Source organism: Natator depressus, chromosome 4, assembly GCF_965152275.1.
Source record: "Natator depressus isolate rNatDep1 chromosome 4, rNatDep2.hap1, whole genome shotgun sequence".
NCBI lineage: Eukaryota > Metazoa > Chordata > Testudines > Cheloniidae > Natator > Natator depressus.
In genome coordinates this window covers 83,641,603-83,657,132 of record NC_134237.1, presented here as the reverse complement: position 1 = coordinate 83,657,132, position 15,530 = coordinate 83,641,603, and the positions used below count along the sequence as shown (strand labels likewise).

The 15,530-nt window shown below is 41.7% G+C and overlaps 1 protein-coding gene across 1 annotated transcript; it reads right to left on the bottom strand.

Moving 5' to 3' along the window:
• Nucleotides 1–744: 744 nt before the first annotated feature.
• FRG1 (FSHD region gene 1) lies at nucleotides 745–14,506 on the bottom strand. Its single transcript, XM_074951308.1, has 9 exons — nucleotides 14,322–14,506; nucleotides 13,722–13,789; nucleotides 11,731–11,853; nucleotides 7,338–7,395; nucleotides 6,959–7,073; nucleotides 6,450–6,554; nucleotides 3,755–3,846; nucleotides 2,910–3,020; nucleotides 745–1,642 (listed from the first exon to the last, which is right to left on the bottom strand). The coding sequence occupies exons 1-9, from the start codon at nucleotides 14,381–14,383 to the stop codon at nucleotides 1,606–1,608; spliced, it is 771 nt and encodes a 256-aa protein (XP_074807409.1). The 5' UTR covers nucleotides 14,384–14,506; the 3' UTR covers nucleotides 745–1,605.
• Nucleotides 14,507–15,530: the final 1,024 nt, after the last annotated feature.

Here is a 15,530-nt window from a genome sequence, read left to right as displayed (position 1 = left end):
AAATAATCAGTTAGCTTTTCATGTGATGAGGGACAGTAAAATGGTGTGCCACATGAGTTTTTCAGCAATATAAATCTGCACAAGCTATGCATCTGTTTGTCTTATGACTCCCTGACACCAGCATCACATACTCTCATGTGTATACAGCTCTATTAGTGCAATTCTTTCTTAACTTGGCTTCAGCACCAGTTATAACTTGTTCTGAATATAGGCAATTAAGTTCACCCTGTTTCATTTTTACATAGGCTGGCTATGAAGTGACACCACTTTAAACTGGCAGTGCTGTTTTTCAGCCTTACGCTGACGGGTATTTATGCTCAGACTCTACCTGTTCTTTTAATGATCCCATTTTTATGCCTTAGGTCAGGCGTAGTCAATTATTTTTTGTCAAGGTCCAAATTTCTTGGTCAAGATATAGTCAAGGTCCCAATGCCAGATAACAATAATAATAAAAGTAAGTAAATAAAAAGATGTTGGGGGCCCAATTAAAAGTGTTTGGCGGTCTGGATTTGGCTCGTGGTCTCCCTATTAACTACCCCTGCTTTAGGTTATAGGCAATTCCATGCTCCAAATTTAAAACCACAAAAACCAGTACAGACTACACGTTGCATGTAGGTAACTTAAATTATGGCCTTCACTATAAGTAAGACTTGAGATGAAAAGGCTGAGCCTGGTAACCAAATACTTTTTGAAGACAGGTTAGAGCTGAATTGTGAAGGTGGTGTTACAATCAGTACAGTTGGAATAGTTCCTATAAACGGTTTTTATTAAAATAAAATTTTGGTAACAAGCATAAATAGCAAACAGCATTCTATGTAATAGTTATTAGGAATGCACAGTATCTGCATTTTAAACATTCTTTAACATTTTTACTTTAAAAGATAGAAACAAGTCCATCCAACAGCTTTAAGTTAGCAAAATCTGAAAGAACATAAAAACCATCAGCAACATATGGGTAATTAAAGGGTCTCCTTTTCTCATGAAGAACCTCAATTTCTACATTTCTGACAGCCTTTTCTTCATTCCCCCATACTGTTTTTCAATTACATAGTTTATGCAAACATTCGCTTAATGTTTACAGACCCACTGTTCTCTATAAATGTTGAAAACCATTCTAGATCCTCAGTTGGTATCAGGCAGCATTGCTCCACTGAAGTCAAGCTGAGACTTCAGTCCCATATGTTCAGAGAGACATTAGTTTGATAAAATTTATTTATCCAATGAAAGTACAATTTGTCAGGGCAACTTTGTAGTTTGGTTTTGTATGCAGCTCTTCTCTTCGTGATTATTAATCATGACCTTCAGATTACTGAGTTGCTTCTCTCAACCTTCAACAATTCAATTTGCTAAAGCTATTTGCTTTTGGATAAAATTCTGCATACCAAATTTCAATACTGTGTAAAGTTTAATAAACTAAATGGCATTCCATCAGAATAATGACAAATTCTTATGTAGAGTGACACTAAATACTAACTCTAATGAGAAGTAGGAACAAAAAATTCTTTGCATAAATAAAGTCACATTTGCAAAATGTCTTATTCAGATAGTATGTTCAGTTGGACAACCAAAGGATATAAAAGCAAGCAAACAAGCCAATTGTTTTTGTCACTTGCAGTATCTATCAGCTTTCAATTTTGCTCGCCTATATGAAAGAGAAGACAGACAAAATTTAGGTTACACAAAAGCCATATAAATTTGAACAGTGTGATAGTTACAAGACATACGAGGAGGCTGTTATAACATTTGCTTCTACTTAACTTTGGAACATTGGCAAATGACATTAGAGGCCTGTTAGTACTTCTGATTTGTTTGTTGGCTTTGTTACTTTGTACAGCTAGTATTTGCTCTTGCATTAGAGCCGTGAGGAATATGCCCACTGGTTGCACATGCAACCTTAAAATTTTGGAGTTTTCTGGTTTCTGAATCATGAAGCCTTAATCTTTTACTGGTTTTTTAAATAGAATTTTTTTAAAGACCGGGAATGTAAAGAAAAATGATTCCATAGTCAAAAACTATTTGGCTGGACCATCTCTGGCATGCCACATCACACTTAACAAGGAAAGGCTTCATTGGCATACACAGCGAACATCACAGAAAACATTACGCCAGGTTCATAAAATTTTCAGTTGCACAAGTCAATGCAATGGGGCAGGGCTCCTATGGAACCCTAATGCCTTAAATCGACGTAACAATTGTACAGTAGTGGCAACAGCTCTTCTCAATGTTTTTTGCAGCTGAGTTAATTACTTATAGGTATACAGTACAGCTTTCCTTTGCTTAGAAAGCTGGTAAGTAGTGCTTGGGATATTCTGCATTCCCCAAATACTGTACCTGTACAAAGTGCTATTCTCACACCCTCATAGCTTGGTCAAACCAAGACTAGTTTTCACTAAACAATGTTTCAGAGTAACAGCCGTGTTAGTCTGTATTCGATGAAGTGAGCTGTAGCTCACGAAAGCTCATGCTCAAATAAACTGGTTAGTCTCTAAGGTGCCACAAGTACTCCTTTTCTTTTTACTAAACAATGTGAAAAGAATCCTTAATAATGGCTATTTCCCTACAAAAATGCAACTTTCTATCCTTGTTTTGGTGTCAGGGTTGTTGAAAAAAAATAAAACGTAAGAATTTTGCTTTTATAATACAGTATTACTGTTCTCCACTCTCCTTGTACTCAATTGACTAAACCAGTTTTGCTCAAGCTTTCCATAAAAGTTTTCTTTCAGGTAGAAACCAGGCAGGCTTGAAAAAGGTAAGTTTCAAAAATATACAGGCAGCAGAAAATGGACTATGGTGAGAACATTTAGGCAATCTTAACTCTAGTTGTCTTTAGCATTCCAGGTATATCACAGATTCATCTGTCAATAGCTTTCATTTAATTAACAGCTGGAATTATTTGGATTTTAAAATACCTGTCCAGCAACGTCTCATGGAAAGTGCCTTCTTTTCTAGCTTTTTTGAGAGCTTTACTGTCTTCTTGGCTTATTTTGAGTTTACGATCTTGGAAACTTTGGAACTTCTTTCTGCAACCAATAAAGAGGGTGAAAATAGCTCCAGTTCTATTGGAACTTTATATAATAAAATGTAATAGTTGTGCCAGGATTTCAAAGTTCAATTCCTGGGCTAGATTTGTGGCCTAAAAGTAGAATAAGATGCCAGAGAATCGGTAATGGTCTCACATGTTGCACTGAGTGTTGTGGGTACAACCTATTCAGACACTCTGTGTTCTGAGATCATGGGTGGCGGGTACAATAGGCCAGGGGTGTTGCTGCCACACCTGCCGGACCCCTGGTTGCGGGGTTTGCTGGTGAAGTTTTTGCTTTATTATGCCCCATGCAGGTGCCAGGGCGGCTGAGGAGGTGGTATGGCCTCCTCGGCTGCCCCAGAACCTGCATGGGGCATATCGAAACAGTCTTCTAACAGATGCTTTTCCCCTGGGCGGGCTGGGTCCGGGAAGGGAAGGCATGGCATGGCTTCGGCCAGCCCCAAGCTCCTCCGGGCAGGGTTGGGGGGGAAGGAAGATAGACGAGCCTCCCCGCCTCTGAGAGGGAAGACTGTCATTCAGCAGGAACCTCTTTTGGGTTGTTAATGTGCAGTGCTGACAGGACTCTGAAGAGAATTTCATTTGACTAGAAGGATGGTGGGTCAGGATTGTTTTAAACAAGGGGAGATGGGAATCCTTTGTGCTCAGATACGGAAATGGATAGTTTATTTTAGATGTAGAAGGCTGGCAGCTAAATAGCTTTCAATTACATACACATAATTGATTTCACATTGTTTAACATTTCCTTTGTCTTCTTCTGGAATGTCATCTTTCTGCTTAGCTTCTCTTTCACCACAAGTACGGATCTAGTTATTAGGGGAAAAAGGAAAATAGAAAATGTACATTATACGAACTACAATTGATAGTAAGAAAAAACTAAACACATTCTAACTTCTCCTGGCACTCAGGATATGAAAAGTGTTGAATTTTTGAGTAGGTCTTTTCAGTTTAACAGCTTCTTAGGATATGACAAAGATCTCTTAACAAAAAAGTTGATTCTATTCTATTCTGGTTTTATAAAGCCTTTGCTCCTACCTTGAAACTGTATATATAAAACATACAAACACTAAACAACATTTTACATATTTCTTGAATATACAAACAAAATATATTCTGAATCTTCAGTAATAAATACTACATTTAAGGGATTAGCCACGATTCATGTTGTGACTGGTTCCCCCGGGGTGCCACTTGGAACTGGGTTCCCTTTACACTGTGCTGCTGTGACAGACTCTCAAGCTCCCTTCCAGCATACACACTTTGCCCAGCACTCAAGTGCACACCCCCCTTTGGAGTGTAAGCCCAAAATTGTCTTGTGCTGCACAGAGAACTGTACAGCATAAGCTCATGAAATTCGCTCCCTCCCTCAATGTGGAGGAAGATATGCACAGCTTTTTGGCCCCGTTATGAATTCCACAAACTGGTTTTAGAGAAAACAAAAACAAATTTATTAACTACAGAAGATAGATTTTAAGTGATTATAAGGGATAGTGAACAGATCAAAGCAGATTACTGAGTAAATAAAACAAACTCGCAAACTAAGCTTAAGGTACTAAAGAAACTAAATGTTGTTTTAAGCAGATTGCAGAGGTTCTTGAAAGCAAGCTGCTCTTGCTTGCAGCTTAAAACTCCAGGCATTTCTTTCACAGACTAGACACCCTTCCAACCTGGGCTCAGCTCCTCCTCCCCACTCCCCCAGTCTTTGTTTCTAAGGCCTTGTCTACAATGCCACTTTACAGCACTGCAACTTTCTAACTCAGGGGTGTGAAAAAACACCCCCGAGCGCTACACGTTTCAGCACTGTAAAGTGGCAGTGTAGTTGCGCTCCCAGCGCTGGTAGCTACTCCCCTCATGGGGGTGGTTTTTTTACAGTGCTGGGAGAGCTCTCTCCCAGCGCTGGTGCCACGATTACACAGCCACGTTAAAGCGCTGCCGCACATTGCTAATAAAGACATACCCTTAGATGTTTCTAGCAGTCATTCTGGGCAGGGATTCAGTGAAGAATGAACCACAATTATGTCACTCCCCTGCCTTAAATAGGTTTTACATATGGTGGGAATCCTTTGTCTTCCAGTGATTCCCACTCCTGGCCAGTGGAAAAGTACTGATTTTATCATGGAGTCAGCTGACTTGATCACATGACCCTGCAGCCACAACTTAAAAGTCTATTTGCAGAGTCCACAGGAAGGCTTTCCAGGAAGGTGGGATATTATCTTCAAAGACCTATTGTTTTTCCAAATGGCCCTTTCCAGCCAGCAACTAGACCGACTGCATTGTTTAGTGCGTGTTCCCCAGGTGTAAACACATTTGTAATACGTATATAGACAATATTCCTAACTTCAGATACAAAAATGTACATGAATACAAATATGATAATCATATTCAGTAAATCATAACCTTTCCAATGGTATCTCACATGACTCATCTTGCATAAAATACATCTTAATTATGCCATTATCATAACAGTATTTCTATGAATTATATGGGGCGTGGTGTCACACATGTTCTGAAATAGTTAATGCTTTGCTATATATGCAATTAAAACATCATCATCTGTACTTGGCAAGATGAAAGAGGACTCGGAGACTCCTATTTAAATTGTACAATCTTACAAGACTGAGTTCCTAGCAAATTTTATATACCAAGTTTTAGATTAAGTTTATGGGATTTTAGAAACTAGAAATCAAGACAAGAATTTTTTTTTTTACTCATTTAATGTCCAGGAGTGACAATATATTGCATTTCTAATTTAACTGATGTTGAATTATAGATGGAGCTTAAGTGCTTTTCTATTACAAACTGTGATAGTCTTGTTTGTATGAACCAGGGACATCTAGTACTTGCACCCGACACTGCCAAGGAAAACCCAAGTTGCTGTCAGTTACTGGCAAGGAGGAGGTGGTACACTTTTGAGCAAGTGTTGAACAAATAATGTAGCATACTATTAGAGAGCAATTTGCTGTCAGAAGTACAATCTGATTTGTTCAGACCGAAAAAGACAGTGACCACTTGTGGTCAGAGATCTTGTGGCATTTGCACAAGAGTAAGGAGTTTGCAATCCTGGTTACTTGGCATAAACCAGTTTTGTTGAGTATTCTGTCTACCTGCAATTTCCAATGAATATAACTCTCTTCCCGTCTTAAATGGTTAGGCAGCAGATTTGTTGAAAAGCTGCCCCATATGACCTTGGAGAGGTCCATAATTCAGTGATGAATGAAGATGCTCCTTAATATGAAGTTTGTGAAGTGAATTAGAAAAATTCATGATGAAAGGTATTATGTAAACTTACGACGTTAGAATGTTTGTTCCATAAATATTATGGATAGTGCATAGGTTTTGCATTTTCCATTATAGCATTCAAGCTGATAATATAATTATAGAGAATATATCACACACACACACAAATTACCTTTATCATTTCTTCTTCCCCTGCAGTTTTACTTTTGGCTTCTATATCTCCCTCTTCATTACAGGTGATAAAACAGCTATTTGCTGCTAATAAAGCCATTTTCCCCTGTTAAAATACCACCATTTAAGTTAGTACTGTTAACACATTTTAGACATACCTTAAAATTATAAGAATTCTAGAATACTCCAGAAGACACCACAGATGTCTTCTCACCTTCTGCCTAAGGAATTCTTAGTAGCCACCCTTGGCAATCTGCTGTCTCGTTTACTCTTACATTATATATTGCTGCCAAAACCAGAAAAACATTTTGATTTAAAGTCTTTAAAAATACAGTAATGTACCCAACTGCAACTTACAAATTAACTATTCTTTATAATTTTGCAATACCTGTCATGTCATTGTTTTACCACCTGCATGGAAGAGCATCCCATTAGCACTATTAATGTTAAGTTTAAAACAACAATTTTTACCAAGAACATCACCTGCAGTTAATATTAGAGATGGCTTACATCTTGGAAGACAGGTTCCCATTGCTCTCTCGATCCTATTGCATCTGATCGTCCAATAACAAGACCATCTGAATTTATGCCAAGGTATTTGCCATAGCCAGACTTCAGTGCAATTCTTAGAGAAATGAGGAAAAAAGATAGTGTTTTAACTTTAAAGCATTCTGTAAAATATTCAATATATCAAAGAGGTCCAGTATTTTGGTTTTAGCTATACTTTTAAGAGCTAGATGTTACAATAAAGGAGATTTTAAGGGAGGGATATTTAGTTTTGATTCAGGGTAAGAGATCACATATAGCAGTCTAAATGAGACCTTATGGACATTCTTGAAGTAAAACCTGCACAACATCACATTTTTCAAAAATCCACTGGAGAAATTACCTGGTATCAGACAACTTTACTGCTGTAAACTGCTCAGGAGGACTAGGGCCATCATCCTCTGAAAGAGACATTTTTTTTTGAAAATTATTATTAGGTATAAAGCATTACATATACAATTTTTGAATTTATGAGACTAAGTTTAAATAAAGATGATAGATTATACAAGAATGATCAGTGTACAATACAGGAAAAGGCTATAATGCGGGGCCAGATATTGACATAAATTTTCAGAAGAGTATCCAACCACTGTAAAAGCAAAAAAGAGTTTTATAGGAGTTATCTAAGCACTTACAGTATATGGTTAGCATTCTACAAGACACAAATAAAGACAATCCCTGCCCCCAACAAATTTAGGATTGAGAATTTATAACTATTCATGGAAAATGTGTATCTAAATCCACTGAATTGCTTTGTGAATCTCAGCCTATGCATTATATAAGCTTCTTATAAGAAAATGTACTTGCACTGTTTTACTTGAGCGCATGACTAGAATTCAGTATTTTAAAAGCCACCATCACTTTTGCAACAGCAGGAATGATATACTGCCACCATTCCTGGACTGGTCGTTACCTGACTCTGGGGTTGAAAGACATCCAAATTCACTCTGCTTCCAGAACAGGGATTCCCTACTTGAGCAGTGCCTCTCTCACTCCCAGAGTGAGGGAAAGACCAGCTACCAGGCCACCTCCACAGAACATCTACATAACAATTACAGGTATAGGAGGGTTAGTCAGCACCCTTTGATGTGGAGTGGGAGTTGTTGGTTGGTAAATGAGGGTCCTGGTCTGATTTTAGTTTCTCTTTTTATAAGCCAAAAAGAGAAACTAAAGTTAGACCAGGACCCTCATTCTGGTTTTGCATGGTTACTTACAAGAGCGACAGTGCTTTCCACCTTGATAAAGGCCTAAACATACAGGTGAGCATCAGGAAAGGAACTGAATTGCATGTTGTCATAAATATAAAGGGAAGGGTAAACAACTTTAAATCCCTCCTGGCCAGAGGAAAAACCCTTTCACCTGTAAAGGGTTAAGATGCTAAAGTTAACCTCACTGGCATCTGACCAAAATGACCAATGAGAAGACAAGATACTTTCAAAGCTTGTGGGGGGAACAAAGGGTCCTCTCTGTCTGTGTGATGCTTTTGCTGGGACCAGAGCAGGAATGCAGGTCAGAACTCCTGTAAAGAGTTAGCAAGCAATCTAGTTAGATATGCGTTAGATTCTGTTTTGTTTAAATGGCTGATAAAATAAGCTGTGCTGAATGGAATGTATATTCCTGTTTTTGAGTCTTTTTGTAACTTAAAAGTTTTGCCTAGAGGGATTCTCTATGTTTTGAATCTGATTACTCTGTAAGATATTTACCATCCTGATTTTACAGAGGTGATTCTTTTACTTTTTCTTTAATTAAAATTCTTCTAAGAACCTGATTGCTTTTTCATTGTTCTTAAGATCCAAGGGTTTGGGTCTGTGTTCACCTATGCAAATTGGTGAGGATTTTTATCAAGCCTTCCCCAGGAAAGGGGTGTAAAGCTTGCGGGGATTTTTTTTGGGGGGTGGGGGGGGAAGGGGGGAGAAAGACGTTTCCAAGTGGGCACTTCCCCTGTTATTTTTGTTAGATGCTTTGGTGGTGGCAGCATAAAGGTTCAAGGACAAAAAGGTAAAAGTTTGTACCTTGGGGAAGTTTTAACCTAAGCTGGTAAGAATAAGCTTAGGGGGTCTTTCATGCAGGTCCCCACATCTGTACCCTAGAGTTCAGAGTGTGGAAGGAACCTTGACATGGTGGCAGAGCAGTGGGATTTATTTGAAATCATTTTGAGATTTTTTTTGAACCAAAAACACAGAAGGATTTTAAAAGATTTTAAAGGGTTTTGTAAAAGGGGACAAAGCAACAAGCATAACAAAAGGGAGCTTGCTTTTGTGAGCTGCAGTTTTCTCTACCTAAAGGCACGGTAGTTAACCTCCTGCAGGGAAATTCACGAGTTCTTCACAGACCTGAAGAGGTGGGTTTTTTGTTGTTTTTTTTTTTTAGCTAAGAGCAACTAGAGGGTTTTTCTGTCTATTTGTCTGGAGACAAAGAATTTTTCTGTCGGCTGAGAATACTATCAGAGAACATCGGTATCAGGTTACAGCACAACCTATATTTTTGACAAGCCGAGTGTTTTTGTTTGTTTGATTTCTAACTCTCGGGTGTAAAGTTAGTTAAAAACAGAGAGGCAAACATGACACAAACCAAGGCAGAAAAAACCAAAGAGGCTGCTCACAGGAGAGAGCTGGAGGCACGAAAGAGGCAGAAAAAAACCGAGAGGCTGCCCTCAGCACAGCTACGGAGACAAAGGAAAAAGAACTGGAGGAGAAGGAAAAAGAGAGGAAGCATGCACTGGAGATGGAGAAGACAAAGGCTCAGCAGAAGAACAATCCTCCTCATCCCAGGAAGTTCCCCACCTACAAGACAAGCGATGATACCGAGGCCTTCTTAAAACACTTTGAAAGGGCCTGCCTTGGGTACAGCGTCTCTACAGACCAATACATGGTAGAGCTGAGGCCGCAACTCAGTGGACCCTTAGCTGAGGTGGCAGCTGAAATGCTTAAGGAACACATGAACAAGTATGAACTGTTTAAAACCCAGGCGAGAGTCAGAATGGGGCTAACACCCGAGCATTCCTGTCGGCGGTTCAGAGCCCTAAGGTGGAAACCAGACATGTCATTTACCCGACATGGCTACCACATTGTGAAACATTGGGATGCCTGGATATCAGGAGCAAGTGTTAACTCTCCAGAAGAGTTGCCCTTCCTAATGCAAATGGAGCAGTTCTTACAGGGTGTTCCTGAGGAAATAAAAAGATACATCCTAGGTGGAAAGCCCACAACTGTAATCGAGGCAGGGGAGATTGGAGCCAAATGGGTGGAGGTGGCAGAAAAGAAAAAAACTAGTAGCAGTTAGGGCGAATATCAGAAGGGGCAAACCGGAACAAAACGGTTGGAGGGAGGAGAGAGGAACAATCCTGGTTGCAGTTGAAGCGGATACCAGAAGGGACAACCTCAGACCACACCCTACTACTGGAGGCAGCCCAAGGCCCCAGCTACACCCCAAGGAACACTCCAGACACCTTATCGTCCTGCCACACCGTTCTCCAGCAACCCACCTCGCCCCAGTGACCCGTCAGCTGGACGATGTTTTAAATGTAACGAGCCGGGGCATGTAAAGGGGTTCTTGGGGCAGTTGGCCAACAGATTACAGTTCATTGCACCGGAATCACACCAGAGGTCCTCAGGTCCAGATACCTCCCAGATACCCTCGGATCGGAGGGAAACTGTGAGTGTGGGCGGGAAGAAGGTCACAGCGTGGAGGGACACCGGCGCACAAGTATCGGCAATCCATACTTCCTCAGTGGATCCCAATTTAATCGACCCAGAGATCCAAATGACAATTCAACCCTTCAAGTCCAACTCTTTCAATTTGCCTACAGCCAAGTTGCCTGTCCAGTACAAGGGCTGGTCAGGAACGTAGACTTTTGATGATTATCCCATCCCCATGCTGCTGGGAGAAGACTTGGCCAATCATGTGAAGCTAGCCAAGAGGGTGGGAATGGTCACCCGCAGCCAGGCTAAGCAAGCTGTCACGCCTAGCTCTGTTCCGGAAACTTCTACCAGGACCTAGTCAGAGGTGATGGAACCGGACCCCATGTCAACGTCTGCAACAGCAGTAGTGGATCCAGTCCCAGAGACCCAGACAGAGCCAGACCCAGAGCCGAAACTCACGGAACAGCCAGCACCAGAACCAGTGCCAGCACTGAATCCAGTACTTGCAACCCCAACACCAGAGGGCCCCACCGAACCTGCACCGGCAGCAGCAGATAACCCTACACAAGAGGCTCAACCGGAGCCTGAAACCCAACGTAGTGCACCAGCAGAAAGCGGTTCACAGTCAACAGAAACAGCCCCATCCCCTACATCGCTTCCAGGGGGACCAAGCCTAGGTCCACAATCCAACGAGGAACTGATGTCTTCAGCATCAAGGGAACAGTTCCAGACGGAACAGGAAGCAGATGAAAGCCTCCAGAGAGCTTGGACGGTGGCATGGAGCAACCCACCGCCTCTCAGCTCTTCTAATCAATCCAGGTTTTATTGTAGAAAAAGGACTTTTATACAAGGAAATTGAGCATCAGGAAAGGAACTGAATTGCATGTATAAAGAAAACATCAAGACTGGCTTAGAAAAATTAATTAGTGGTCAGTCATTAGGATTCAGGATTATAGGATGATATTTTGTATTATGTATATTAATGAGCATCACTATAAAAAATCTTTAGGTTATTGTCTTCAACAAAAACTCTCCATTTAGCAAAATATGTTTCATACCTCGACACTGCAAAATTTTTCTTTTCCTGATACAAACCTTTATGTGGTGCTCCAAGTGTAAAAAGGCCATTGTCAAGAGCGTGGATATAGGCTCCCTTGTCCAGTTCTATTGCTACAGTTCCTGTGATTTCACCAAAATTTTTTACTGCCCACCAGCTTCCTAAAATATAAGAAAATGAAATAACATAGCACACTTACAACTGGATTTTAGCCAAATACTATTATTATTTGAATTAGCATAACACGTAGGAGCCCTATTATAGATCAGAACCCCATCAGATTATGTGTTGTACAGAACAAAATGACGGTCCCTGCCTCAAAGAACTTGCAACTGACAACAGATGGATACAGACAGACAGGGGAGTACAAGGAACCAAGACAGTATTCATTAGCAGGATAGGCAGTGGTCTCAGCATACCAGCAACCTAACTGTCTTCAGTCTTTTTGTAGGCGTCACGGCAAAGGAAAGGGTTTGAAGGATAACGATGTTTGTGGGAAATGCTCTTAAGCATGAGGGACAGCACGGGAGAAAGCATTAAGGTGCTTATTTGAAAATTTAATAAGTGGGAGATAGAGGTTGGCATCAATGGCAGATCAGAGGTGTGAATCAACATCTCAACTGTGAATGAGAAATTATAGGTAGGGTTGGGATACACTGTGCAGGGTTTTGAAAGAGAAGAGAAGCAGCTTATATTTGATGTGTTAGAGATGGGAGAGCCAGTGGAGTGTTGCAAAGAGAAAGATGATATGGTCAAACGAACAGGCTAGGAATATGATCTTTGCAGCAGCATTCTGAATGGATATGAATGGGACAAGATTGCATTTGTTACGGATGTTAAAAAGAGAAAAGGATGTTCCAGTGATCAAGATGCAGCGATAGCTGCATGGATGGATAGGAAAGGCTATATCAGGGGTAGGCAACCTATGGCACAAAGGCAGCACGCGAGCTGATTTTCAGTGGCACTCACACTGCCAGGGTCCGGGGGGGCTCTGCATTTTAATTTAATTCTAAATGAAGCTTCTTAAACATTTTAAAAACCTTATTTACTTTACATACAACAATAGTTTAGTTATATATTATAGACTTATAGAAAGAGACCTTCTAAAAACATTAAACCGTATTACTGGCATGTGAAACCTTAAATTAGAGTGAATAAATGAAGACTCAGCACACTACTTCTGAAACGTTGCCGACCTCTGGGCTATATCTTAGAGAAATTTCTCAGAAAGAATCTGCAAAATAGCTTAAATATGAGGATCTAGAGAGAGGTCTGAGTTGAAGATGATGCCCAGGTTATGTGCCTGAGTGAAAAAGGAAGCAGTGCCGAAAGGGCATTGGGGGAAGATTAAGAGCTGTTTTAGCCATGTTGAGCTTCAGCTGACAGCTAGACATCCACGAGGAGACAGACACAGATTTTGGTCTGGGTAGGAAATAGATCTTATCTAGTAATATGTAGTAGCATGATAAGCTCCTACTGTTTAGATAGTTTGCTGTGAAGCCTTGATTGATAATTATATTTAGGCTTATTTTGCTCTTGCAGTAAAACAATCTATAAGTATTCCAGAAGTTGAACAAAAGTGTTCTGCATCATTCACTTTAAAGCGAATAAATGACAAACACCAAATACCCTTTTTGACTGATGATGTGACACACTGCAATTAGAAGTTAGACTTAGCTGTTGGAAAGATTATTTGTAGCCTTAAACTTAGAATGGCCTTCTCCTCTTTTTTGGAAGCAGCCAAGAGAGCACAGTGTGTGTAGAGAAACAGAGGCTTTTAGACATCAGACCTCCCTTCTACCCCATATAAAAAAAAGATTTCTGTTCAGATTTTTTAAGTCATTTATGTATTTTTCTTGACTACAAGGACTATGATTTATAGGTTTGCAAACATGTACAAATAGTCAATGCAAAAATGTTTTGTATTCATGCCAGAAGCCCAAACAAGAAAACAAAACAAACACCCTAACTTTTCCTGTCTTTATCTTTACTTCTATACTGGTGTGCACATCCTTGAAAGCCCACTCACCAACAATATCAAGCTGATCTTCTGTATTTTCTTCTCTTTTTCTTTTCTTATCTCTGTGCTTTTTCTTACTGCAAAGCGAGACAATGGCAAAAACGGCTAAATAATAAACCTTCCCTAACTAACCGTGTGTCTCTGGATCACCACCACTAATACACAGTAACACGGGAGGAGGAGGAGAGGGGCAGGTCACCAGGACAAACCTCCGCTCTGACAGAGCAGCCCTGGGCTCTGCAGACCTAGCTGTCAGCAGGCTCACGTTGTACCCATCTCAGAAGTCGGTTTTTAAACCGCTTTACTCAAAACCAGGCACGACCCCGTGTGGACGCTCTTGCTGGGGTTTAGTTCACACCTGACCCCAGTCAGTTGAAGCTACAGCGAGCCAGGGCCCCTTTACCCCGGAACGAGCGCGGCCACGCGGGGGCGGGGGATAGGGCGCGCGGTGACTTCACGGCTGGGGAGCAAGGGAGCGAGCACCCGGCAGGGCCCCCGCCCGGGAGCAGCAGACAGAGACGGACCGGCCTGTCCATGCTGGGGGGCGGGGCTCATCGCGGCGCGTGGGCGACCAATGGGGGTGGGGGGAACGTCCCGGCCACTTCGCACCTTTTCTTCTTCGCCCCCTTGAGAACGAGCTTGGTGGATTTCACGCAGGTATATTCCGCCATTGCTGAACAACAGAGGCCGCCGCGTAGCGGCACGAACACAGCGTCCACGCCTTCCCGCAACTCCAACGGGGGCCGCTGAGGGACAAATGGCAACGGCCGGCCGTTAGGCAACGTGTGCGAGTGGTGTGCACATGCGCAGTGGGGAAGCGAAGCCCCTGCCCTCACCCGGCTGTTCCCGCCCCCTTCGGGCGGGTGTTGTGAGTCTGCAATTAGATACCCACGGTTGGACCACGCCAGCCGCCTCCGGTGCTTGGGGCTCTGACTAAGGCACTGTTTAATTACCATGTAGACGTTTGGGCTTGGGCTCCTTCCACCTTGCAGGGTCTTAGACTTAATGTCCACACCACAATTAAACAACCCTGTGAGCCCGAGCCTCACAAGCCCAACTCAGCTGGCGTGGGCCAACCAGGGGTTTTTAATTGCAGCGTAGACATACTCATAGTCTATGTCTACACTACAACTTCCTACATCAGTGTGTAGAGTATGTGTAACTAGACACCACAGTGAAAAGCAGCCTGTGTCCACACTACAGTGTGTAGCCAGAGGTGTTGATGAAAGGGTCTGGCAGGGGAGGCAGCAGGGAAAGGCTCAGGAGCTGGGAGCTGCCAAAGCTTTTCCGCGCTGCCTTCCCTCTGCCAGAGCCTTTCCCCGCTGCTGGAGCCTTTCCTTGTGGAGGGGAAATACTCCAGCAGCGGGGAGGCAGTGGAACACTACACTGCTAAAAATAACAGTGTAGGGGGCGGAGGTACTGCTTGGGTGTGTAGAGTGCCACATAGGGGACATAACCAAAGGGTTCAGGTGTGTTTTTACTTGCCTAAGCAGTACCTCACCATCTACACTACTATTTATATCCATGTTAGGGGTGTGTATTGTGTCTGTATTCTACATGCCACCAAAAGGAGTATGCAGTGTAGATGTATCCTAAGGGTTTTATAGTACAGCCCATCACCATAATATCTGAACATCTTCTACATACAATCAATATCAATAGCCAAGACACAATGGACTTCATGAGGTCTCTGGCCCTTCTTCCTTTTCAGGTCAAAACTCTGTTTGGGATAGGTTGATTCTTTTTTTCTTTTTGGGTGGTGATGAAAGGCATTTGGAAATAAAAGAGTTGTTTGAACTATGAGCATCACTTATGTTG

Excerpts from the sequence above, each read along its gene's own strand:
- FRG1 (XM_074951308.1), bottom strand. The coding sequence starts at position 14,383 with ATGGCGGAATATACCTGCGTGAAATCCACCAAGCTCGTTCTCAAGGGG. Across the intron at positions 3,021-3,754 it reads CAATGTGAAATCAATTATGT|AAAGAAGTTCCAAAGTTTCC; the intron begins GTATGTAATTGA and ends TATTGGTTGCAG. Across the intron at positions 1,643-2,909 it reads CATGAGACGTTGCTGGACAG|GCGAGCAAAATTGAAAGCTG; the intron begins GTATTTTAAAAT and ends TCTTTCATATAG.